The following is a 27,331-nucleotide window of genomic DNA, read 5'->3' as shown; positions in this document are numbered from 1 at the left end:
AATTTTATTGTTTTTGGAGACAGAGTCTCACTCTGTCTCCCAGGCTGGAGTGAGGTGGTGCAATCATGGCTCACAGTACTCTTTACTTTCCAGCCTCAGGTGATCCTCCCACCTTAGCCTTGCCTTTCCAGTAGCTGAGACCACAGGCATGCACCACCATGCCTGGCTTATTTTTTGCATTTTAAAAATAAGTGACAGGTTCTCTCCAGGATGCGCAGGCTGGTCTCAAACTTTTGGGCTCAGGCAGTCCGCCTGCCTCGGTCTCCCAAAGTGCTGGGATTATAGGCATGAGGCACTGTGCTGGCCCTCTGCATCTTTAAAAAGGAAAAAGCAGATCACATTTCAGGAGCAAATTTTGAGTTTGTCATGTAGGTGGCCAGAGAGTCCTGAACTGAGGTACTTAACATAGGCGAGAGAAACAGCTGTGGGAGATGAGTCGGCACAGTGCCCTGTTCCGGGGCTGAGACTAAGTTGTATGTTTGGCTAAAGAATGTTCTCTTTTTCGTGAACCTGTAATTAGAACATGCCGTACAGAATGGTATTTAAAGTCCACCATCATCTCTTTTTAGGGTTGTTTCTCTAACTTTACTATTTTTTTCAGAGTTCAGGAAAGAAAATCATTTTTCAAATCAGAAGAGAAATGTAATAGTTTTTAAAAGGGCAACAGGAGGTTAACATTTGTGATGGTGGTACAATCCTCTTTATCTTAAAACAGAGCTCAGCAACTTTGTGTGTCAATATGTAGGCCTTGTGCAGCAGCTTCACTTTGCTATTGGAGTGGGATGGAGTCGTAGATAACAGGTGATGAATGGGCCAGGCTAGGGAGGTATCACCAAGCAGGAGGCAGTTGGCCAGGGTTTTATGATTTTCTTCCAGGGAGGGGGATAATTGTCCACAATGACACCATGGTACAATCTACCACAGACTCATCCTTAGATTCGCTTGGGCAAGTCTCCTCTGTGGTCTCCTAGCCCCTCTAGTCTGTGTGAATGGAGAACAGGGACTTAATGAATTCAACATGGCCCAGTGGAGAACAGGGACTTAATGAATTCAACGTGGCCCTTAAATTTCATCATTATGGGGTTGTTGTTGTTTTGATGTTTCTCAACCCCTGTGTTGCTCGGTTACAGAAATGTGATTGGGTTTTCCTACTATGGAATGGTTAGGAATGTTCATGTGCCTTTGAGAAGTATATAGACTGGGAAAACAATTTTTAAAAAATGATGACCGGGTGCGGTGGCTTACGCCTGTAATCCTAGCACTTTGGGAGGCTGAGGCGGGCGGATCACGAGGTCAGGAGATCGAGACCATCCTGGCTAACACGGTGAAACACCGTCTCTACTAAAAATACAAAAAATTAGCTGGGCGTGGCGGTGGGCGCCTGTGGTCCCAGCTAATTGGGAGGCTGAGGCAGGAGAATGGCGTGAACCCGGGAGGCGGAGCTTGCAGTGACAGATCGAGATTCCATCTCAAAAATAAATAAATATATAAATAAATAAAAATAAAAATGATTCAAAATTATTGATTTATAATTCCACAGAGAGAAATTCACCCGTTATAGGTGCCCAGTAGAATGAATTTCAGCACATGTATACAGTGGTGCAGCCATTGCCGCAGTTTTTGGACAGATTTCCACCTTTTTCACTCAGTCACTGTCCCTCTTGCACCCAGCTTTGGGTAACTATTCATCTGTTGTCTGTGTCTATGGATTTGCCTTTTCCAGAAACTTCATATAAACAGAACCCCACAATATGTAGCCTTTTGTATCTGTCCTCTTTCACTTAGCATGATGTCTGTGGTCCATATTTGTTGGTGAATGTATCAGTGATTCTTTTCTTTTTTTAAAAATAACTGAGGAGTCCCATTGTATGGATTTGTTCTGTGTATCTCTATACCAGTTACTAGACCTTTGAATTGTTTCCAGTATTTGGCTAGGAAGAATATTGCTGCTATGAATATTTACACATGAGACGTAAAAATACTTTTTTTTGAGTAGACAACAATCTAGGAGTTATATTGTTGGGACGTATATGGTAAGATTATGTTTAGCTTTTTAAGAAATTGCCAAACCATTTTCCAAAGCAGATGTACCATTTTATATTCTCAGTTTCTCTACACTCTCACCAACATTTGGTAAAGTCGGCCCCTTTTATTATATCCAGGAAATCATTGTTGGCAGTAGAAAATGGAACCTCTGTGAACCTTACATTTGAAGAAAGGAATGGTATTGCCTCTCTGTCTTATAGGATTGCTTTAAAGTTCACAGGGGGATAGGAATTTGTGTGCAAATGCTTTATATTGCAAAAACATTTCTGGTGATTATGTACAGAAAAATGTTCAGCCATTATGTTAACACTCACATATTTGTCTCAGAGATTAAGACGCAAACTTCTCCAATTTTTAATAAAATGTGTATGTTATGATCAAACTTGTTCCACCTGCTTATAAAGGCAATTTTTAATCAAATTGTGAGCCTTTTCCTTATGCTAGGTTGCCTATATTGTGTATTAAATTATCAGCCTTATTTAACAATGACTGAATGTAATAGTTTGCATATGGTGGGCAAATTTTTCTTTCCCACTCCAACTTAGATGGTCTGGACATTTCAAATGTCTGCCTGTGACTTCGTTTTCAAGTGCTTGTGGGTGGCCTCTTTTGGACCTGGGCACATGTGTTCTAATAGAGTAGAAGTAGAAAGATTGGGGTCTCAGAGAAGGCACTAGGAACAATCTATGTACAAAATACCTATTTCAGCGGTTTAACTTTGCAATTCCGATTCTATGAAAATTGCCAGTTAATACTTTTTCAAAGAACAGAGGGAGTGTTTTGAATGCATTTTGCTTCCCATGTGTGGAAGACAGCTGTTTGTGATAGACCTAGGAAAACTGGCCAGTGGGCTGTGGATTTGAGATCTGGGCTGGATTTTGTAAAAGTTGCTTATCAGCAGTTCTTCACACCTGTTGGAAAAGACCTTTGGACTACAGGAGCTGAACTGTGTGTTTGATCATAAAGCATAAGCACTGTGTCAACAAAGGGCTTTGTACTACTTTAAAACGAAAGGGTAAAGAGAGCCACAGTGAGATACTAAGTCAAACTGCACGCTTTAGTGAAAAAATACCTTCTGGGTGGCCTGTGGAAGCCAAAAGATACATATTAATCCTGCTGACCATTTATATTAATTTGATACTGTTGCACAATCTCAATTTCATTCTCACTAAATAGACAATTGTAATTGGGAAACAGGTGTGTGAAATCCTTTTTAACGAAAACAATGCTAGTGATGGTCACAACACACCGAAGGGTTTGGACTAGGGGTTCTGGGATGGAGCTACACTGGGAGTTTTTATTTCCTGGTTTTAACCTAATGAGTAAAAGTTCTTGCCTTATATAACTTTGAACATTTTCACTGCTGCGAGCATGGGCGTGCGTGTGTGTTGGGAGGTGTATATTTAAAAGCTTTCAAATATTGCAGTCCCTGACATGTGAATTAAAGAGGCTGAAAAAAGTCATCAGGCATTTGGAATCTTTTTCTAGAATGTTATAAGTAATGCAGTTTGGGTACGGAGGGATATTTGAGAGACCAGCCTCTTGGCAGATGCCTGAAGTCAGTGTTCTCTTTGGAAGCAGCTGTTTGCTAATAAAGAAATCAGGACTGACAGGCAGTTGTGAACTCTCATTCTTCGTGTGTGTTATCAGTGTCTCAGCCTGAAGCAAGAGTAGGGGAACGTGAGGGACTTGTGTGCAAGTGGGAACTGACCCCTGTTGGTGCTGTGTGTTCTTTAAATAGGCAGGTCTCAGGATTTATATAGGAGCACTTAATATTCATTTTTGATGCTATCTGCCATCTTTATAGCGGAGGATTTAAACTCCTCTTTGGGGCGTCTTTAAAGAACTGTGAATGGAGTAAACAACTTAAAACCTCCTTAGTATGTACCAGGGAAATGAGTGCATATGCGGAGGGTCTCTTACAGATAAGGTCGCAATAGGGGATGCTAGGAGAGTCACAGAACTCTCAGGGGAACTGTGTGAGTTGGTCAATGGGGAAAGGAGTTTGTTCCATTTCAATATTGGGATCTCCAGCCACCGTGATTTTAGAAATGCTTGTAGAACCTACGTCTGGGGATTCTAGCTGGCCCGCCCGAAATTCATTCATCAAACTCAAGAGTGACTTAACTATGGATTCTGAGTTAACAGTTAACGTTTTAGGTCCTGGTTTGTGGATTTTATTTATTTATTTTCTATTTTTTGAGATAGAGTTTACTCTGGCGCCCAGGCTAGAACGTAGTGGCACAATCTCGGTTCAGTGTAACCTCTGCCTCCTGGTTTCAGGCAATTCTCCTGCCTCAGCCTCCTGAGAAGCTGGGATTACAGGCATGCGCCACCATGTCTGGCTAATTTTTGTACTTTTTTGGTAGACACGGGGTTTCACCATGTTGGCCAGGCTGGTCTCAAACTCCTGACCTCAAGTGATCCACCCATCTCGGCCTTCCAAAGTGCTGGGATTACGTGAGGCACCACGTCTATCCTCCGGCTTGTGGATTTTAAACAGTGTCATCGTGGGCACAGAGGGAATGCAGTAACCTTTATGTCAGATTTTGTGTTCTTAAATGTTCCTTTCTAGGAAGATGAGAACAAATAGTTATGTGTGTAATAACAGTCCATTTAAGGCAACTCTGTATTATTAGATTTTAATTGCTGATTAATGAGTGCATTTGATTTATTTATGCATTATTTTCAGGAGACAAGTAGAGTCAGTGTGATGTGTGGGAAGAGCATGGGATTAGGAATTTGGAGAGACCTGCCTAGGTCACTAGCTGTGTGGCACTGGGTAAAGTCTTAAGCTCCAAGCTGCAATTACCTCTTGGAATTGAGAGGATTCCTATTTTACAGAAGGTTGGTATTCAATATAATGTCACTGAGGCTCCTTAGTACATGACCCTGATAGTACATGACCCTGATATATCGGGGGCACTCTGTTACTGGAAGTGACTATGTTTGCTATTGATTGGCACCATGTAAAGTACATAAAATGTGGAGTTAACTGATGTGTCATTTATCCCCTGCCAATTCTATGTTAAAAGAGCAGTACTAGCTCCTTCAACTGGAAGTGGAACATACCATAACCAGTATATTTCAAAGATTTAACAAAACAGAAATAAATGAAATGTAGAAAATTCGAGAAAAGGAGTTGTCCAATTAAAGTGCTATTTTAGGAAGGGAGGGAGGGAGAAAAAAATAAAGTGCTATGTCAAGTGATAATTTTGTTCTATTTCCACGTGAATACATTGATTCATAGCATGTGCTTGGTGTCATTTTTGTTAGAAATGAAATTGTTGAGCAGAGTAGAGAAAGTTAAATGAGATACTGAAGCTCAGTGTTGCATTCCATCATATGGGTATACATCATAAAGGTAATTCTTTTTTTTTTTTCTTTTTTTAAAATTTCAGTGGTTTTGGGGGAACAGGTGGTGTTTAGTTACATGAATATGTTATTCAGTGGTGATTTCTGAGATTTTGGTGCACCCATCATCCCGAACAGTGTCCACTGTGCCTGTTGTGTAGTCTTTTATCCTTCTCCGCCCTCCCACCCTTCTCCCTGAGTCCCCAGAGTCCATCGTGTCATTCTTATGACTTTGCATCCTCATAGCTTAGCTCCCACTTATAAGCGAGAACATATGATGATTAGTTTTCCATTCCTGAGTGACTTCACTAGAATAATGGTCTCCAACTCCATCCACGTTGTTGTGAATGTCATTATTTCATTCCTTTTTATGGCTGAGTAGTATTCATGAACGTAATTCTTTGAATGACCAGGGAACACCCACTAATTCCTCCAAACTTTATCACTTGTGTTTGAGAAACGGTTTCATGTGATTAAATCAAAGGATGATGAAATTGAGCCTTAAAAAAGCTCAATATGATATTTCATTTGTCCAGTGGGGAAATAAATAAGTGGAAATGAGATCAATGCCAAAAAATGTGCCCAAGATTTAAAAAGTAGGATCTCGAAGTTGCCGTCTTTTAAGATACAGTCCTGAACTTTGAAGTTCATTAGGTGTCTCATGTAATCCTAACAACATTTGTGCTGGTGGACTGAGTTCTGATAAATATTAGAAACTTCAGTTCCTCTTTTGGAGAGTCCAGTTTACACATGGATTTTGGTATAAGTAGGAGTCAAGGGAGTGGTCTAATGTCCTCCAGGTGCGCAGGTGTACCGGACTTTGACCTAAGAGGATGGGAGCCATTAGTTTCTGAAGAGTTCTCAAAGAGGGTGAAGGCTTGTTGTGACCTAGTTAAACTTTTGGTTTCTGGAGCCCAACTGCCTGTCAAATACTCAGTCTTTGTGATGCTGGGCAAGTTACTTTACCTCTAGGCCTCTGGTTCTCCATCTGTAAGATGAGAATGATCATAGTGTCTGCCTCATCATCTCAAATGAAGTAATCCACGTAAATCAGTTGCATGGTGAGAACACAGGGGCTAGCTACTATTTTCTTAGTCCCTCTTTGCCTTCTCTGTCTGGTGGGACTCTCAGTCACACTTGTGGATAGTAAAGCCTGTGGGTGATGCTTCCTGAAGATGTGTTCTTTGCTTGAGAAAGACGTTTACTTTTCAAAAAGATTTTTTTTTAAGGAATATAGGAGTTACGGTAATTTCGACAGTAGAGTTTCGCCACAAAATGCAATCCAAACTCAGTTCAGTCTTGTTTTGTTTTGTTTACAGGGAACACGGGTCTGGCTGAGAGAAAATGGCCAGCATTTTCCAAGTACTGTAAATTCCTGTGCAGAAGGCGTCGTCGTCTTCCGGACAGACTATGGTCAGGTGAGAACAAGTCCCTGCAGCTTCCCAACATCAGTGGTCTGCTCTGTAGCTATTCTTGCCCAGGGCATGTGTGCTTGGGCCCGCTACACATACACACGCTTTACATTTTTTTCCTAAGTGATAATTCAAAATCCCAGTGGGAATGTAGAACGTACACCGTGTGTGTGTGTGTGATAGATACAATACAGTTCTCTCAAATGGAACACAGCAAATATTCCAACCAGTGTGGGGACAGAAGGGCATGGCACTGGCCTGGTTTCCCTCCTGGGTATCTTTTCTACCTTCTTTCATCTTTTTCAGCAATGAGAAGTATAGGATGCAAGTAATTTGAGCAAAAGTTCAAGTATATTGATATTTGCCGACTGATTAACTTGTTACTTGCTCTCAAAATTCTTAAACTTCCATAGTGTGTTAGTCAGTTTGGGCTGCCCTGACAGAGTACCATAGACTGAGTGATTCATGAAGAGCAAATATCAATGTGTCACAGTTTTGGAGCCTGGAAAGTCCAAGGCCGTCAAGATGCTAGCAGTTCTGTGTCTTGTGAGGTCTGTGCTCACTGGTTCACAGCCAGCCAGCTTCTTGCTGGGCCTCACATCATAGAAGGGGGAGTTCTCTTGGCCCTCTTTTATAAGGGTGCTAATCCTATTCATGAAGGCTGCACCTTCATGACCTAGTGACCCGCCAGAGACCCTAACACCATTTCATGGGAGATGAGGATTTCAACATATTAATTTTGGGGGAGAATACAAACATTCAGTTCAGGCTGAGTACAGTGGCTCACGCCTGTAATCCCAGCACTTTGGGAGGCTGAGTCAGACGGATCACTTGAGGTCATGAGTTCAAGACCAGCCTGGCCAACATGGTGAAACCCTGTCTCTACTAAAAATACAAAAATTAGCTGGCTGTGGTGGCAGGCGCCTGTAATCCCAGCTAATTGGGAGGCTGAGGCAGAAGAATTGCTTCAACTTGCGAGGTGGAGGTTGCAGTGAGCCGAGATTGCACCACTGCACTCAGGCCTGGGTGACAGAGCGAGACTCCGTCTCGGAAAACAAACCATTCAGTTAGTCACAAATAGAATGTTGAAAATACTAGGATCCCACTGAGAATTTAGGGTAATGTTGTACTGATCACTGTAAGAACAAGACTGACTAAATCACTGAAGCTGAGCCTATTTATCCACCTTGTTAAGCAACTGAAGAAGTTTCTTCTGTTTATAGGAGTGCCAGTATTCCTGATTTTGTTTCTTTAGCGTAAAATGAATGAAAAGCCATATCACTCAAATTAAATATGTGAATCCAGAAACTGGTTTGCTTGATGATATTTCGATGATTGTAAGAGAAACCTGGCATCTCCATTTTACTAGGGAAACTAATGTTATAAATTGGCTTGTACCTCAGAGGTGTGTATTAAAATTTAAGACTTAAGGAAATAAGAGATAGTCAAATGCAAGGATCTAAAACATATAGCTTATGTTTTTATTTTTATTTTATTTTTTATTTTCTGAGATGTAGTCTTGCTCTGTTGCCCAGCCTGGAGTGCAGTGGTACCATTTTGGCTCACTGCAACCTTCGCCTGCAGGGTTCAAGTGAGTCTCCTGCCTCAGCCTCCTGAGGAGCTGAGGTTACAGGTGCCTATCACCACACCCGACTAATTTTTGTATTTTTAGTGGAGATGAGGTTTCATCGTGTTGGCTAGGCTGGTCTCGAACTCCTGACCTCAAGCGATCTGCCCACCTAGGCCTCCCAAAGTGCTGGGATTACAGGCGTAAGCCACCATCCCTGGCCAAAACCACATAGTTTATGAATTGAGTTTGCAAGTTGTTGTATTGAGAATAAAAGCTTCAGGGCCAGTTTCCATAATTTGAGGCAGACGGGCTACTTTGTTATCAAAACTTCTTAGCAGGGGCGGTCTGCTTGGTGGAACTGTTCTTAGTTCTTGATTTGATAAGCTGTAGTAATACTGTGTTTGTAACTCCTTCATTTCTTTTTCTTCTGAGAGTCTTGAATGGATTTTCAGTATATAAATATACCTGTGCTTTGTGGATGTAGATTTGGGGGTATGGGGAGAGAGGGGGAACAAAGAGACAGCATGTCTAAGGTCACTGACAGTGTGGACACTTCACCAACACGCAGTCTAGTTCCTTCTCCATCAGAGTCTCAGGTAGTATAGTATGATCTGTAGTCTAGGGAGTAAGTAAGTGAATTTTGCTCAACTTTAGGGTCAGGCACTGATTAAATGTTTTAAGTTTCCCTGTAGGAAAGGACTGGCCACAGTTTTCTGTCACTCTGCCTGTCTTCCCGTCTCACTTTCCCCAGATGAGAATTTGGTTTCTTTCAGGACCTGTACATGCTTCTCAAGATGATGTGAAAAGGGAAAACAATATCTAAATGGTGTCATTCATTTAACAAAACTGTGTTCCTGAAAGCATTGCAAAATAGGTTTTTCATGGCACCTGATAAGGTTTGCCTGTGTCCCCACCCAAATCTCAACTTGAATTGTGTCTCCCAGAAATCCCATATGTTGTGGGAGGGACCCGGGGGAGGTAATTGAATCATGGGGGCTAGTCTTTCTCATGCTATTCTTGTGATAGCGAGTAAATCTCATGAGATCTGATGGGTTTATCAGGGGGTTCCGCTTTTGCTTCTTCCTCATTTGCCGCCTCCATGTAAGAAGTGCCTTTTGCCTCCCGCCATAATTCTGAGGCCTCCTGAGCCATGTGGAACTATAAGTCCAACTAAACCTCATTTTCTTCCCAATCGTGAAAATGGATTAATACAGTAAATTCGTACCAAGCATGGAGCCTTCCTGGAAAGATACCCGAAAACGTGGAAGCAACTTTGGAACTGGGTAACAAGCAGAGGTTGGAACAATTTGGAGGGCTCAGAAGAAGACAGGAAAATGTGGGAAAGTTTTGAACTTCCTCAAGACCTGTTGAATAGCATTGACAGAAATACTGATAATAATATGGACAATGAAATCCAGGCTGTGGTGGTCTCAGATGGAGATGAGGAGCTTGTTGGGAACTGGAGCAAAGGTGACTCTTGTTATGTTTTAGCAAAGAGACTGTTGGCATTTTGCCCCTGCCCTAGAGATTTCTGAAACTTTAAACTTGAGTGAGATGATTTAGGGTATCTGGTGGAAGAAATTTCTAAGCAGCAAAGCATTCAAGAGTTGACTTGGGGGCTCTTAAAGGCATTCAGTTTTATAAGGGAAGCAGAGCATAACAGTTTGGCAAATTTGCAGCCTGACTATGTGATAGAAAAGAAAACCCCTTTAGGCCGGGTGTGGTGGCTCACACCTGTAATCCTAGCATTTTGGGGTTTTCTTTTTCTTTTTTCTTTTTTTTGAGATGCAGTCTTGCTTTGTTGCCCAGGCTGGAGTGCAGTGGCGTGATCTTAGCTCACTGCAAGCTCCGCCTCCTGGGTTCACGCCATTCTCCTGCCTCAGCCTCCTGAGTAGCTGGGACTACAGGCGCCTGCTACCATGCCCGGTTATTTTTTGTTTTTTTACTAGAGATGAAGTTTCACGTGTCAGCCAGGATGGTCTTGATCTCCTGACCTTGTGATCCACCCACCTTAGCCTCCATAAATGCTGGGATTACAGGCGTGAGCCACTGTGCCTGGCCGAAAATCCCATTTTCTGGGGAGAAATTCAAGCTGGCTGCAGAAATTTGCATAAGTAGCAAGGAGCCTAATGTTAATCCCTAAGACCATGGGGAAAATGTCTCTAGGCCATGTCAGAGACCTTCACAGCAGCCCCTCCATCATAGTCCCAGAGGCCCAGGAGGAAAAAACGGTTTCGTGGGCTGGGCTCAGGTCCCTGTGCTGTGTGTAGCCTAGGGACTTGGTGTCCTGTCTCCCAGCCGCTCCACACTCCAGCCGTGGCTGAAAGGGGCCAGTGTTGTACAACTCAGGTTGTGGCTTCAGAGGGTGGAATCCCTAAGCCTTGGCAGCTTCCACGTGTTGTTGAGTCTGCAGGTGCACAGAAGAATTGAGGTTTGGGAACCTCTGCCTAGATTTCAGAAGATGTGTTGAAATGCTTGAAAGCCCAGGCAGAAGTTTGCTGCAGGGGCGGGGCCCTCATGGAGAACCTTTGCTAGGGCAGTGTGGAAGGGAGATGTGGGTTGGAGCCCCCACACAGAGTCGCTACTTGGGTACTGCCTAGTGGAGCTGTGAGAAGAGGGCCACCGTCCTCCAGACTGCAGAATGGTGGATCCATAGACAGCTTGTACTGTGCACCTGGAAAAGCTGCAGACACTCAGCACCAGCCCGTGAAAGCAGTTGGGAGAGAGGCAGTACCCTGCAAAGCCACAGGGGTGGAGCTGCCAAAGACCATGGGAACCCACTTCTTGCATCAGTGTGACCTGGATATGAGGCTTGGAGTCAAAGGAGATAGTTTTGGAGCTTTAAGATTTGACTGCCCCACTGGATTTCAGACTTGCATGGGCCCTGTGACCTCTTTGTTTTGACCAATTTCTCCTATTTGGAATGGCTGTATTTACCCAATACCTGTATTCGCGTTGTTTATAGGAAGTAACTAGCTTGCTTTTGAATATTCAGGCTCATAGGCAGAAGGGACTTGCCTTGTCTCAGATGAGACTTTGGACTGTGGATTTTTGGGTTAATGCTGAAATGAGTTAAGACCTTGGGGGACTGTTGGGAAGGCATGATTGGTTTTGAAATGTGAGGACATAAGATTTGGAGGGGCCAGGGGCAAAATGATATGGTTTGGCTGTGTCCCCACCTAAATCTCAACTTGAATTGTATCTCTCAGAATTCTCATATGTATGTTGTGGGAGGGACCCAGAGGGGAATTCTCATATGTATGTTGTGGGAGGGACCCAGAGGGTAATTGAATCACGGGGACCAGTGTTTCCTGTGCTATTCTCGTGATAGTGAATAAGTCTCATGAGATCTGATGAGTTTATCAGGGGTTTCTGCTTTTGCTTCTTCCTCATTTTCTCTTGTCGCCATCATGTAAGAAGTGCCTTTCGCTTCCTGCCATGATTCTGAGGCCTCCCCAGCCATGTGGAACTGTAAGTCCAACTAAACCTCTTTTTCTTACCGGTCTTGAGTATGTCTTTATCAGCAGCACAAAAACGGACTAATACAGCATTCTTTCCCTTTCTTGTTGAATTATATTTTAATCCCAAAGAGGTTTTCCTTTTAGTCTTTTAACTTTTTTGTTTTTTAAAAAAATTATGGTAAGAATCACATAACATTAACTTGACCATCTTAACTATTTTTAAGGGTACTAGGGTTAAGTTTATTCACATTGTTGTGCAGCAGATCTCAAGAATGTTTTCATCTTGCAGCACTGAAACTCTGTGCCCACTAATCACTGATTGGTAACTACTCTTCTTTCTTGGTAACTACTCTTCTTTCTGTTCCTCTGACTTTGATTACTTTAAATACCTCCACGAGTGGACTCATATATTTGTGCTTTTGTGGTTGGTTTATTTCACTTAGCACGATGTCCCTAAGGCTCTAAAGATACTTTCTATTCCTATCCTAAGTAAGCTTTCTGGCAAAGGCTCTTAACTCGACAACTCTACCAGTCTCTTGGTGCCACTGCCCTTGACTTGTGGTCGGCAACCTGGGCCATGTGAAGTCTTGCCAAAAGCTGTTGTCCATGGGCAGCTCTCAGTGAGGTGGGAGTGGAATGGGTTGGTCGGGTCAGTAGTTCTGATCATTTTCAATAGTATTTATGGGTTGTGGGTTTGGAAGGAACTGAACTATGATAACATGTACTTAAATGTGAAAACAACGCTGAGCTTTGACCTCTAATCTTCAGTTGGTCACCAAATACTTAGTTTTATGTTGTCCACTCTGTCATTCCCAAATATAACAAGTATAATTAGCTTGGTGACTCATGTAGGAATTGCAGGGTTATGAGAAAAGTGAGGCAAGATTTTTAAAATTGGGTTCAGGCTTGGATCAAGAACTGTCAGTGGCCCAAAGACTGTAGTTTGTTTTTCTACTGACCTACATAGTCTTCCCCTCTTTACGTTACAGGTTCACTGCGGAACATGCAGGAATCGTTGCCAAGCATTAGGAGAAGTTCTTTAACTGGTTCTGGTGCCCAGGACAGGAACATTGCACTTAACTGGGAAGGGATAGATTTTTTTTTTTTTTTTTTTTTTTTTTTGGAGACAGGGTCTTGCTCAATTACCCAGTCTTCATTGCAGTGGCATGACCATGGCTCACTGCAGCCTCCACTTCCCGGGCTCAAGTGATCCTCCCACCTCAGCCTCCCTAGTAGCTGGAACCACAGGCACATGCCACCACTCCTGACTCATTTTTTGTAGAAATGGGGTTTTGCCATGTTGCTCAGACTGGTCTCCACCTCCTGAGCTCAAGCAGTCTGCCTGCCTCGGCCTCCCAAACTGCTGGGATTACAAGCTTGAGCCACTGTGCCAGGCCAGGGATAGATTCTTGAAGGCGTCAGAGTCAGAGGTTTAGAGCATGGTCTTGTCCTTGATCAAGCCTGTTCTTGGTTACTTTTAAAGGAAATTGGTTAATTTTGACCCAGCTTTGTGTTAAGATATTGGTATTTCTGAGAGGAGGGGACAATTGGATGTTACTGTTTAATGGGGATAGTGTTTCAGTTTTGGAAGATGAAACATTCTAAAGATGGTTGATGGTGATGGTGCACAACACTGTAGTTGTACTTAATGCCACTAGGCTGTGCACTAAAACATGCTTAAGCTGAAACATTTTATATTAGCATATATGTAAACACACACACACACAGGAAATACCATGTTTGAGGTCACATGGTAGGTAAATTGTAGACATTGTCAAATGACAATTTGTCTATATCTTTAAAAACAATTTCAGAGAAATTCCCGCCCCCCGCCCCCCGCCGAGACTGAGTTTCGCCCTTGTTGCCCAGGCTGGAGTGCAGTGATGTGATCTTGGCTCACTGCAGCCTTTGCCTCCTGGGTTCAAGTGATTCTCCTGCCTCAACCTCCCGAGTAGCTGGGATTACAGGCGCGCGCCACCATGCCTGGCTAATTTTGTATTTTTAGTAGAGACGGGGTTTCTCCATGTTGGCTAGGCTGGTCTCCAACTCCCAGCCTCAGGTGATTCACCCACCTTGGCCTCTCAAGGTGCTGGGATTGCAGGTGTGAGTCACCACGCCCAGCCGGGAAATTTTTCTTTTACTCAAAGGTGACCTCTTAGAGTCCATAAAGAGTTTACAAAACCATTAGTGTCATTTTCCTTTGATTTAGAATGGTGCATCCGAATCACCTGTGGATCTTGTTAAGCTGCAGATTCTGACAGGCAGGTTGGGGTAGGGCTGGAGAGCGGGCTGAATTTTTCACAAGCTCCTTGGTGATGTTATGTCGCTGGACCAGCCACATTGGAGTAGTAAGGATTTTGAAGATGTTCCTGAAAAATGACTTAGAGTCATATTTACTTAAAACAAAGAGCAAGAGGCACTCAAGCCCTTCCGTATTCCACCAGTATTACTGTTTTGGAGGAAGCAAAGATAAAGACAAGAAGGAAGGCTTTGGGTAAAGTTAGAAGGTTTTTTCTTGCCCTTCGAAGCTTTTCCTTCCCTTTTTATTCTCTGAGCTCTCCCCTCCAGTGGCCAGGGACTGGGCTTACTGCAGCATGACAATTCTCAGGTGAATTAAAAAGCAGTTTTAAAATCCTGTCTAGTGTTGGAGAAAAAGCAGAGCCATGTGTGTCTAAAATCCTAAAATGGAACCTCAGAAACACGGGGTGGCAGGAGATCACAGTGTATTGTTTTGTGTGAGATCACTAAAGGGCATGCCCGCCTGCCTCCTTTCCTCTCCTCTCCTCTCCTCTCCTCTCCTCTCCTCTCCTCTCCTCTCCTCTCCTCTCCTCTCCTCTCCTCTCCTCTCCTCTCCTCCCCTCCCCTCCCCTCCCCTCCCCTCCCCTCCCCTCCCCTCCCCTCCCTTCCTTTTTTCCTTCTGTTTTTGTTAAATAATAATAATAATTATTATTATTATTGTTGTTTTTTGAAATGGAGTCTTGCTCCTTTGCCCCAGCTGGAGTGCAGTGGTATGATCTCAGCTCACTGCAACCTTTGTCTCCTGCGTTCAAGCGATTCTTCTGCCTCAGTCTCCTGAGTAGCTGGGATTAGAGGCATGCGCTACCACGCCGGGCTAATTTTTGTATTTTTAGTAGAGATGTACTTTTCCCCTGTTGGCTAGGCTGGCCTTGAACTCCTGAAATCAGGTGATTCACCCGCCTTGGCTTCCCAAAGTGCTGGGATTACAGGTTTGAGCTACCACACCCGGCCACCTTCTGTTTTTAGAGACAGGGTCTTGCTCTGTCATCCAGGCTGGGGTGCAGTGGTCCAATCATAGCTCATTGTAACTCCTGGACTTGAGCCATCCTTCTGTCTCAGGCTCCCGAGTAGCTAGGACTACAGGGGTGCGCCATGCCTGAAAAAATTTTTCCGGAGATGGGGTCTTACTGTGTTGCCCAGGCTGGTCTGAACTCCTGACCTCAGGTAACCTGACTCAGTCTTTGAAAGCAGTAGGATTACAGGCGTGAGCCACTGCCCAACCCATGCTTTCTTATTTCATTCAGTCTTTATGAGAATTTTGTATTCATTCAACTGTTTTTTTGTTGTTTGTTTTTGCCAAGCAGATAGTTGTAATGTTAATTTAAAATTTCATTCCACTCTAAAATTTAAAGCACTATAGGTTGATACTAAGAATACAGAGAACCAAAGTATTCCATTTGACTTGTAACTTATACTTGCTGTGAAGTATTTACAGATGGAAAAAGAAGTGAGCAAATGACACTCTTTCACACTTTATTGAAAAATACATACCTGTGGCCTCTGAAGGTCCCAGCACACAGGCGGGTCAGCACGTATCCTACAAGTTAGAAATCAGTTGTCTTCTTGTACCACAAGCTTTGGACAGAGTTTCAGAAAAGCAGTTTTTTTTTTTTTTTTTTTTTTTTGAGACAGAGGCTCGCTCTGTCACCCAGGCTAGAGTGCAGTGGCGCTATCTCGGCTCACTGCAACCTCCGCCTCCTGGGTTCAAGCGATTCTCCTGCCTCAGCCACCTGAGTAGATGGGACTACAGGCACGTGCCATCACACCCGGCTAATTTTATGTATTTTTAGTAGAGATGGGGTTTCACCATGTTAGCCAGGATGGTCTTGATCTCCTGACTTTGTGATTCGCCTGCCTTGGCCTCCCAAAGTGTTGGGATTACAGGCGTGAGCCACTGTGCCCAGCTGAAGAGCAGATTTTTTAAAAGCATCATGTTTCTGCAGATGCAGATACAGCTAAAAGATCAACTCATGTAAAAGGGTAAGAAGAAAGACAGCACTAAACGTTTGTCTTTTCTGGAACATCCAGGAGGTTGATTAATGAGTTTTAAATTAGATTTTTCACCCTGGCGATTAGAACTATTTTATTACCTTTTTCTGGAAAGAGTCTAATTTGATTGCTCTGAAATAGCTTAGAGTGGTATCAGTTTACCTAATTGTATTTTAAGGGGTAGTTATTCGATTTACTGCAGTCCATTTCATCAAGGCGATTACTCTGTGCAGTGATCCCATTTGGTACTCTGAATTGTTTCTGTATGGGGTCTTTCAAAATATTTACTGGTTGAGGATTTCATCATCCAAATCTACAAGTAGACAATCTCCTCCATGTCATTCACTCTATTTGCAACAAGGATAACTAAGCTTGGTTAAAAAAATTCTTCTCATTTTATTAATCCACTAAAAGATCATAAGATTGCCTGGGACTTTCAAGTCATCCCCACCTGCTGAGAGAGTCAGACTTCTTGAAGCCACCCTGGGAACACAGTGCTAATTATTTATAATCACAGCTCCCACTTACTTAAAGCCGCCTCTGACTTTTTGGTTTGACTCTCTGGTTTTGGTTTGTTGGAGTTAATGCTGTTGGCCCAATGTTGTGAAACTTGGTAAGAGGTGAGTTAATGCAGTGACTTTTCATTGCATTTGTGGTTGTTTTCACACACTTTCCACCCTGTCCAGCTGGTTTTCTTTTGCTTCCTCCTGCCCCCTTCCCTTTGCCCCCATTGGTGTCATTTTTATGTCCCTTGGATGCCTTGTGTACGTAGGCGACCTTTTGACTTTTTCACACCCTCCTGCTCAGTACACCATCTACACACACTCCTGTCTCCCAGAAAAATCTCCCCCAAGCCTGTTGAATGCAGGGAAATGGTCAGTAGGGGACAGCCTAGTGGGTCTGTCATTTGGAGTCAACCCCAGGAATTATTAGGAAGAACTGGACCACTAGAACCCAGTGACTTCAACTTGAGGTGGACAGATCTGAGTGTTGAGGGGAAGTGGTAGATCCTAGACATCTGAGCCAAGAGAAAAAGTCTCATCTGAGAGCCCAGGAAGGCCTGCACGTTCCAGCAGCCAGGGAAGCTGCATTCCAGGCTTCTCACGCACAGCCAGCTACTGCGCTGAGGCAGCTGCCCAGGTGCACAGGAGCATGGTCCCACCGCTCACTGTGAACTCCTTCCTTGCACGTGGAACCTGAGGGAGACTGAGTGAGCAGCAGCTGGCCCGGCCCCCCAGATCGGGCAGCTGGCAGGAGGGGACCACCTGGGGTCCAGGAGGGCAGCTCCAGTTTCCTGGGAAGAGTGGCTGGGGTGGAGACCAGCAGGGAGGCAGTAAACTTGTGAGGATGGAGGAGAAGGCAGTTGGGGGCCACATGTATAATGCAAACATAGTGTCGTTAGGATCTAATAACTCTCAAAACCAGACTCAGGGACAGATAGGATTAGATTCTTTTCAGTCAGCTGGCCTGGACATAAATCCTTTGCTTTTTTGTTACTATTTTTTTAATGTGTATTATTATCCCCATCATAAAGTGGAAACATCTAACTCCTTTTTCTCTCAAGAGGAAAGAAACAGGAGGTCATGTGCATCATGGCTGTAGCCTCTGAGTCTTACGTGTCTCTTGTGTTGCAACTGCTGCCTCCAACCCAATTAACCTCTGGGTTCCTGTGAACCATATGAAATTGCCGTTTCGAGAGGCCATAAAGGGTTAGAGATCGGCAGTCTCATATGGTTCAGCCTAATAGCAAGTTAATGGCCCCCCATTTTAATTTGTTATTTTTTAGCTTGTCATTGATCTGTTGTTTATGGCTTAAAAATAGCATTTTTCTGGTGACTCTTCTGTCTGATGACAGTACAGCTCAACAAAATACAAGTTTTTTTCCGCAGTCCAGTTGAGAGGCAAACATATCCCTAAAATAGTCTGGCAGCTTTAACGCTGGTGCTGTTGCGTATGTGCATTTGCTCACAGCTGTAACATTTGTATTCCTTTTGGGGTTTTCACTTTTTCTACTGGGTGTCTAAAGGATTTGCTATTACTAGTTTCTTCGGCAAATACTCACGTTTGAATTGAAAGGAAAATGAATGAATAAATACACAATTTTTTTTGGACTAGAGCTTGGGTTTTCCTCTATTGTTTTGTGGGGGGGGGGGGGGGCGAGGGTGTGTGTATGTGTGTGTGTGTTTGGTAAATAAATACTGCATAAAATTTACCATTTAAACCATTTTAAATGTATTAGTGGCAGTATTCACATTTATAATGTTGTGCTGTCACACCACTATTTCCAAAACTTTTTCATCACTCCAAACAAAAACTCCAAGCCTGTTAAGCAATAACTTCCTTTGTAATTTATTTATTTATTACTACTACTACTATTATTATTATTGTTATTGAGACGGAGTCTCACTCTGTCGCCCAGGCTAGAGTGCAGTGGTGTGATGTCAGCTCATTGCAACCTCTGCCTCCTGGGTTCAAGCAATTCTCCTGTCTCAGCCTCCCTAGTAGCTGGGACTACAGGCGCCCACCACCACGCCTGGCTAATTTTTATATTTTTAGTAGAGACGGGGTTGCACCATATTGGTCAGGCTGGTCTTGAACTCCTGACCTCAGGTGATCCACCCACCCCGGCCTCCCAAAGTGCTAGGATTACAGGTGTTACAATTTATTTTTGAACTACCTTCCTCTTGGATACCTTTTTTGTACTGTTTTACAAAATAATAGCACATTTTAAAGTATGGTTTGTATCTTTTCTTAAGAAATAGACAACGTCAAGAAAGATTTGTTGAGACTCAGCCCCAGATTCCAGGAATGGAGAATCCGATAGCTCAGCTTAGATCTGCTAAGGGATGCCAGACCACTGAGCCCTGGCCACATGCTGTGCATATCGGGGTGGGTGGGCTGTCCCTGCCTGTGGGTGAAGCGTCCTTCTCTGGAGAAAGGTGGGTTGCACAGTCACCCTGAAAGTAAAGGGAAAGAGGACTGTGCTGGTGATAAGTGACAGATAATTTTTAAAAATCTGATGTATAGTTTTTGGCTTCTTTTGTTGAAACTTTAGTAGTGCTCCATCTGTTATTCTTGGAATTCACTTCAATCAAAACAGTTGCAGCTGTATGAAAAAGACAGCATTGAACTGGGAAACTCTTCAGTTCTCTGTGCTTTTCCCACATTTTGCTGTTGCTCCTGGAAATACCCACCCCTGAGATGGACACTAAACACCAGCCTACTGAGTTCCTTAGAATCAGCAGTCTATACTCCAGAGATGGAACACCACTGGGATTTTCATTCTTGCTTTCAAGACCAAGGAAAATGCAACTTGTCCAGCTTCACTTGGTATTGAATTTAAGAATCTTTTCTGCTCTGGAAGCCACGTGCTTCTGACTCCCTAGACCTCTTCCAGGAATTTGCTTTGGCATTTTATGGCTCATAGATGGAAAGTCAGATGTTTCCATTAATTTTCACTGTGGGATTATAGAAAAAAAAAAAACTCATCTGCTTGTTTATTAGCGCACTTAGCTCCAGGATAAACATGTGCATGTTTACAGACCTGCACAGAAAGCTCACTTATTGTAATCTGGGAAACTCTCCCTCAAGCAGGCCAAGCTCTTGTTCTTTCTCCTGGTAACCTGGTTCCTCCAGAGATGTCTGTCTCTCCTGTCTTCCTTTAGGGATAAATGCACAAACTCAAATACACAGGCTCTAGGTGAATACACAAGGCTCTGAATACAAGGTGTGTATTCACACACCTATTCAGGCCCCCTTTCAAAGAGCCACCACCTATATCGTGTGTGTGTTTGATTTTTTTTCTGTCTCTCCTCACCAAGGTCTCTTAGAATGGGGACTTGCCATTGGCACCTAGGAGCAGAGCCTAGCCCAGGGAGGCCCCTGATGATGAACACTGAATGGATGAATGAAGGTGCGATTGTAATCAGCATGAAGCCAAATAAGTCATCAGAATGCTGCATGCTCCGTTAAGACTGTGATCATACGGCCTTTTAATAAGGAAGTTACAAGACTTAAAAGGACCACAAGTGACCAAAAACAAAAAACAAAAAACCCCACATATCAGAAGAATCGTTGTGGGAGTTTTGTTTGTTTGTTTTTGGAGACAGGGTCTGACTTTGTCACCCAGGCTAGAGTGCAGTGGCATGATCTTGGCTCACTGCAATCTCCGCCTTCCAGCCTAAAGCAATCCCCCCACCTCAGTCTGCCAAGTAGCTGGGACCACAGGTGTGTGCCACCAAGCCTGGCTGATTTTTGTATATTTTGTAGTAACGGAGTTTTGCCGTGTTGCCCAGGCTGGTCTTGAACTCCTGAGCTGAAGCGATCCTCCTTTCTCTGCCTCCCAAAGTGATGGGGTTGCAGGCATAAGCCATTGTACCTGGCCCGGAGTTTTACTGTTGTTTCTACTCTGGTAGTGTGTGAACCACTCCTAGACCCTAGGGCCAGAATGAAATGAAGAGGGTAGAAGAGAGGCTTTTTCAAGGGAATTCTTTGTCTTAATAACTCTAGAAACATATACTGTTTTCATCTCTTGGGGTGGGTGTTGAGTTTGGCTCAGAATCGTATTTCAAAGTATGGCTTTGTAAACCCTGAGATTGTTTTTTGTAGATTTCAGCAATCGTATTGAAACCATTGACAGTGGCAAACGTTGTGAGCTACATTTGTGTTACAGGACTGTGGGCTATGTGAGGTGTTGTATACCTTAGCTTGCCAAAGGTACACAGCATTTCTGTTCTGTTACTCACTTGGTTCCCAGCACCACTGAAAAATCCATGGGTGAGACCAGGAGGTCTCTGGGGCCTGGCCCCTTTTAAGTGAATCCAGCTTAAGTGGATTTAGAATCCAGCTTATTTCCGACCCTTTTTCTTAGAACATGGCTTTTGCCTTCCCACCCCAGCCCCTTTGGACTGAACAGCTGGGCTTCTCCCCAGTGGGTGGGTGGATGGGTGGTGGGGAGGGCATCAGATCTGTTAGGACTGTTTACTGGCCTAGGTTCTAGCTGAATGCACATGCATTAAATACTTTTGCAAGGGAGAGCAAATGGCCTGTGCCCTGGGTCATGACCTTTTTTGGTTTCCTGTTCTCCTTTGGGTCTACTTGTTGATTTTCTTCTTAGTGAATCTTCCTAGACTTTGACCTCTTTTTTCCTCCCTGGGTCTGTAGACTGCACCTCTTCTTCAGAATTGGTCTGTTTATCTGGACTCAAGCATGCCTCTTGCTGGCCTGTGCTTCCAGTCTTTGTTTGACTTCCAGACTCCAGACTCAGCTTCTAGGTAGCTCAGCCCCCTTAGTCCTGTGTAAGCCTGTTGTATCTCTAGATCTTTCCTATGACCGGCAAGCCTCCTGGACTTGCAATGCTAGTGTTGGGCACAAAGTAAAGGGCTCCTGTTTGGTGCCATTGACCCCCGTGGTTGCTTTTGATTTTTGTGGTTAGCTTTGAAAATTAAATTGAAGGTAAGTGGGCTACTATCCTGTATTTTTGGTCTCTGTGAATACTGAAAATAATCCACTGATTAATGCTGGATGCTAAGCTCAGACCAGGCAGTAATTTATGACTGGAATAAAATAGAAAATGGACTAAATCAAACTTAATTCTTTTATTTGAATGCTTAAATAGATACTATACTTTTATTGTATACTAAAATAATATTTATTTTAACAAAGTAATATTTTGTGAAAAATGCAAAGGCCTTGTTTGGAAACAAAGAACAGTTCAGAAATTATCCCTGGGAATCAGACAGCATCATTTAATGCCTGTGTGATTTCAGAAGAGAAATTAGAGGCAGTTTGTTTGATAGAAGCAGTTGTCTGTCTGTGAATTAGTTGCATTCCATTTCGAAAATGCATTTATTAGGCCTGTTACTTGGAACAAGTCTTTCCAAAAACTCAGTAATATACATGGTGAATTGATTATCCATCTGGTCTGCAAAGACCCGTCCAAGCATCCACAGCACACTGAGGGCAGGGATGATGTTGAAGCCCTCTGTTGCCTCATTCCAACTTTAAACATATGTTTGGAGTTCCAACCTGGGGTGCCACAGTTCTGACATTAGGGAATCCCATTCTTCCCATGGTCCCCTCTCTGCTGAGTGGTGGTAAGAGGGGCACCCAGTTCTAAGCCATGACCTCCTCATAGTTGTTGAGGATGAGGGCCTTATCAGGGTTGGCGTTTCAGATGGGTAAAGGGGGGAGATTGAAATTTGCTGGGTGACATCTCTCTACCAGGCACCATGCTGGCACATGCCAATCTGTTTGTCCTGTTTAATTCTCGTAAGTATCCTATGAGGAAGGCAGTATTAACCAGCCATATTTTAATGAGATGGCATTTGAGCCTAGGTGTAATAACAGCTCCAGGAGTCCACACTTGGCTAGTGGGGAATGATAGTAGTGAGGTTTGCATCCAGTTTATCATCTTTCCACTTTTTCACCTTAGTTCCCCGAGATAGAGTGAGACTGGTAATGGGAGTTGATGTCTTGGCTGTGTTCATTTCTTTTCTCTGCAGGCCCCAGGGATTAAGTGTACCTGTCCTCTGCTTTCTTGCGATGACATTTAATGCTTTCTCTTGAAGTTACTTTTTAAGATTGGAAGGTTCTCATGCCACTTTTCACTTACCCTTACTTTGCGATAGCTTTTTTTTCTTTTTTTGAGATGGAGTTTCGCTCTTGTCGCCCAGGCTGGAGGGCCATGGCACGATCTCAGCTCACTGCAACCTCCGCCTCCTGGGTTCAAGCCATTCTTCTGCCTCAGCCTCCCAGGTAGCTGGGATTACAGGTGCCTGCCCACCATGCCCTGCTAATTTTTGTATTTTTTTGTAGAGACAGGATTTCACCACGTAGGCCAGACTGGTCTCGAACTCCTGACCTCAGGTAATCCGCTTGCCTTAGCCTCCCAAAGTGCTGGTATTACAGGCTTGAGTCACTGCGCCTGGCTGCTTTTTTTCTTCTTTTTTTTTTTTTTAATTGCTGTAGGGAAATGGAAGGGCCAGTTAAAAAAAAAAAAAAAATGTTCCCTAGTCTTGTATTCACAATCTCAGCGTCCACACTGCTCCCTTGACAGGGTGGTTCTCAACCCTGACTGCACGTAATAATTCACTGGGAAGCTTCTACCAAGAGCCTTGGCCCTGTCTCAGAATGAGGAAATCAGAGTCTCAGGTGAGACTCAGGCCATGGTATGCTTTTTAAAAGCCTCCTGGGTGCTCCTTAGTGAGCAACCAGGTTCAGAACTATTTCATAGATGAAATGGCCATCGTATCAAAATATCACCTTAAAAAATTGTTGCGAAAGCACAGTTTTGCAAGCTGGGCTTAGAAAGTGCTAACGAGGCCTTTGTTTTCCCAGGTAGTAATAGCTCCTTTTTGGCCATCGTTTCTCAGCTGGTTCTGTAAAATGTCTTCAGTGCTTGTGTTGATTTGGAATAGCTCCCTCTCTCCATCTGTCCATTCACCCACCCACACATCATTCATCCTGGGCCCTCATCTGTCAGAGGCCCTGGAGTTCATTTGTTGACTCTCTTCAGAGCCTCTGCTTACTCTTGATCTTCCCATCTCTTCCTTCCTTCTCCCGTCCTCTCAAGTTGAACACTCTGTTAGAGGAGGACATTTGGGTTTAAGTGTCTCAAATACTAATGGAGTGTTTCTGCAAGTGCAGTTCTCCGATCAGCTGCTTCATAACCACTGGGGTCTTTGTTAAAAATGCAGGGTTTTTTGCCTCACTTCAAAATCGCCTGAATCCAGTTCTTAATAAATATGGGCCTGGGATCTGCATTTAATGAGTTGCCCGGATGATTTTATTCACACTGAAATTGGAGAACCACTGACTCAGTGGTACTTTGATCTGAGATCAGTTGGAAAGTCTTTCTTCTTCCTCTCTCACCACCCCGGCGCCTACAACCCCAAACTTTCCACTTATTTGCTATTTACTTCCAATCGGGTTACTTCCTGCCCTGCGGGGGTAGGGGCTCTGGGAGGGGGCTGGCCTTTCTGATGGTATAAATCTCCAGAGACATTTGTTTCTCTCATTTTTTTCCCCCTTTCTTATGGCCCTGCCCTATTTTCTTTTTGTGTTTAAAACAGAACCCAGTGTTTGGCCACTTCTCCTTCCACCTTGTGAGATAATGTGAAGGTATTTCTAATTTGTAGAGAAATCCCTTTGATAAAGCAGTTTCCTGAAATATCTTCTGTCCCCTCCGTTGAGCTACATACATCGCGGCCATCAATGGTGGTCTTTGGGTTCAGATAACTCAGTTAAATTATATTTATGTGTCTGAGGAAATCCTTAACCTGTTTCTATCTTAAGGAGAGAGACAGAGAGAATTGGGGCCTGAAGGAAGGGCACGGTCCTGGGTGGGGGTGGGCCTGGGACCCTCAGGGAGAGAGAACAGCTCTGGGGGTGGGTGAATGTGGCATCTTGTGGAAGGGCCTTGCTATGGTCTGAATGTTTGTATTTTTCCAAAATTCTTTTTTTGTTTTGAGTTGGTGTCTTACTCTGTCACCCTGGCTGGAGTACAGTGGCATGATCATGGCTCACTACAGCCTCAGATTCCTGGGTTTCAGTGATCCTCCTGTCTCAGACTCCCAAGTAACTGGGATTACAGGCATGTGCCACCATGGCCAGGTAAGTTTTCAATTTTTTGTAGAGATGGGATCTCACTGTGTTGCCCAGGCTGGTCTCAAACTTTTGGCCTCAAATGATCCTCCCGCCTCAGCCTCCCAAAGTGCTGGGATTATAAGGTGTGTGCCTGCACCTGGCCCCAAAGTACCCATGTTGAAATCCTAGCCCCCAGGCCGGGCGCGGTGGCTCAAGCCTGTAATCCCAGCACTTTGGGAGGCCTAGACGGGCGGATCATGAGGTCAGGAGATCGAGACCATCCTGGCTAATATGGTGAAACCCCATCTCTACTAAAAAATACAAAAAACTAGCCAGGCGAGGTGGCGGGTGCCTGTGGTCCCAGCTACTCGGGAGGCTGAGGCAGGAGAATGGCATGAACCCGAGAGGCGGAGCGTGCAGTGAGCCAAGATCTGGCCACTGCACTCCAGCCTGGGCGACAGAGCGAGATTCTGTCTCAAGAAAAAAGAAAAAAAAGAAATCCTAGCCCCCATTGTGATGATATTGGGAGGTAAGACCTTCAGGAGGTGATTAGGTCATGAGGGTGGACCCCTCATGAATGGAGTTTGTGCCCTTGTAAAAGAGGCCTAAGGGAGCTTGTTTGTCCCTTCCTACATGAGGGCACAGCTAGAAGGTCCCATCTACAAACCAGAAAGCAACACTCACCAGATGCAGAATAGCCTTGCTCTTGGACTTCCCAGCCTCTAGAACCAGGAGAAATAGATTTCTGTTGTTAAGTAGCCACTCAGTCTATGGTAGTTTGTTACAGCAGTCCAAATGGACTAAAGCCAGCTTGTTCTACTCTCCTCCAGGGGTATCCCTGCCCTGCTTGGCTTAAAAGATCCCACTGTGGGCTGGGTGAGAACACAGGATAAAGAGCAGGTGGATAAATCCGAAACAGGAGCCCCACATTGGAGAGAGACCAGAGCTTATGCCAAGTGACTGCCATTCTGTGTGTTACTTTTTTTTTTCCCCCCTTAGACGGAGTCTTGTTCTGTTGCCCAGGCTGGAGTGCAGTGGCATACTCTTGGCTCACTGCAACCTCCACCTCCTGAGTTCAAGTGATTCTCCTGTCTCAGCCTCCCGAGTAGCTGGGATTACAGGTACTGGCCACCATGCCCAGCTAATTTTTGTATTTTTAGTAGAGACAGGGTTTCACCATTTTGGCCAGGCAAGTCTCAAACTCCTGACCTTGTTATCCTCCTGCCTTGGCCTCCCAAAGTGCTGAGATTACAGGCATGAGCCACTGCGCCCGACCCTGTGTGTTACTTAGAACTGCAGTGGAAGCGTGAACTTTCAGCTTTTATTTCAAACCATCTGATTGTGCTGCCATTTTAAAGGTAACAAACATCCAAAAACTCAGACTAAATGGTTACTTCGGAGGATTGAACTTTCAAAGGTGACAGAAACGCTCAAGATATCGCTCTGCATGATTCATCAAAGCTGTATATTTTATTGCATGGAAATTAAACCTCATTTTTTTTTTGTTTTTACAAAAGTAACATCTAGCTTTTTTGAAAGCAGCTGTTTATGTTGAAGTGACAGATGTCATCAACACAGAATTCTTGTGTAAAGTTTATGTGACGACTCCAGTATGCGACTGAACAGGGGCAGCAAACTTCAGCCCTTGCCTACAGCCCGAATTGTATGATCTACAAGCTGAGATTGTTTCTTACATTTCTAAATGTCTGGAAAAACCCATAAGAAGCATATTTTGACGTGTGAAAATAATGCTGAAATTCAAATTTAATAAAGTTGTATTGGAACACAGTCATGCCCATTCATTGGCCTCTTATCTGTGACTGTATTCACAGCAGGCAGCGTCTTGTGGAAAGGCCTTGCTATGGTCTTTGTCCCCCCCAGATGCCTTTGCGGCATAGCTGAGGAGTTGCAGAGCTTCATGTATGGGCCGTCAGTCCTTTAGCAGAAAAAGTTTGCCAAGCCTGATCTAAAGGCTCATTTACCCCAATTATTTCTGATATATTTAGTGCTTCAGGGGGTCTTCCAGGCTTCCCAGCCCTGGTTACACATTGGAATGACTTGAGGAGCTACTTAATGAGATTCCTGGGCCACTATGCCACACCAAATGGTACAGCCTCCCTGGAGGTGAGCCCAGGACTATTTGCAACCAGTGCAACCAGCCAGCATGAGTCTGTTATTAAGCCCAATTGCTTTGTTTTCCCAGTGAGAGGAGGTTCCTTGCCCTAGAGGTTAAAGTAGCCCGTGGCAAAACTCATGTTTCTTGCTACCTGTGGGGGAGTGGCTCTCAAAATTGAGTAGGCTCATTTGATCAGGACCTCCTGGAAGACCTATGAAACCACTGAATTCTGGGTCTCAACGCAGAACTTCTGATTCAGCAGGTGTTTTCAGAGCCTGGAAATGTGCATTTCTAACAAGTCCGCAGGTGCTACTGATGCTGCTAGTCTGAAAATCATACTTTGAAAATGGGTCTGCAGGGGTTGGCAGACGGTGTGTGTGGATTTTTTTTTAATCCATGCTCTAACTAAAAGCGTCTCATACACCATCTTCTTCCAATGCATGTTCTTTAAAAACACAGATGGTCACTCTCACAACCCAAGTACCTTTTTCAACTGCTG

General features: G+C 44.0%; 1 protein-coding gene across 2 annotated transcripts in view; it reads left to right on the top strand.

The window, feature by feature from the left end:
* MYO10 (myosin X) overlaps window positions 1-27,331 on the top strand; it is a 276,287-nt gene that overhangs the window by 48,739 nt on the left and 200,217 nt on the right. Inside the window, exon 2 of one of the 2 annotated variants that reach the window (XM_010356336.2) lies at window positions 6,720-6,818. The exons of the other annotated variant lie outside the window; for it this stretch is intronic. Within the exon in view, the coding sequence (XP_010354638.2) occupies window positions 6,720-6,818 (99 nt within the window). The remainder of the gene's footprint in view (window positions 1-6,719; window positions 6,819-27,331) is intronic. 2 annotated transcript variants of the gene reach the window in all.

This window comes from Rhinopithecus roxellana, chromosome 3 (assembly GCF_007565055.1).
Source record: "Rhinopithecus roxellana isolate Shanxi Qingling chromosome 3, ASM756505v1, whole genome shotgun sequence".
Classification (NCBI taxonomy): domain Eukaryota; kingdom Metazoa; phylum Chordata; class Mammalia; order Primates; family Cercopithecidae; genus Rhinopithecus; species Rhinopithecus roxellana.
Note: the sequence above shows the minus strand (reverse complement) of the source record. Positions and strands in the feature narration are given on the sequence as shown.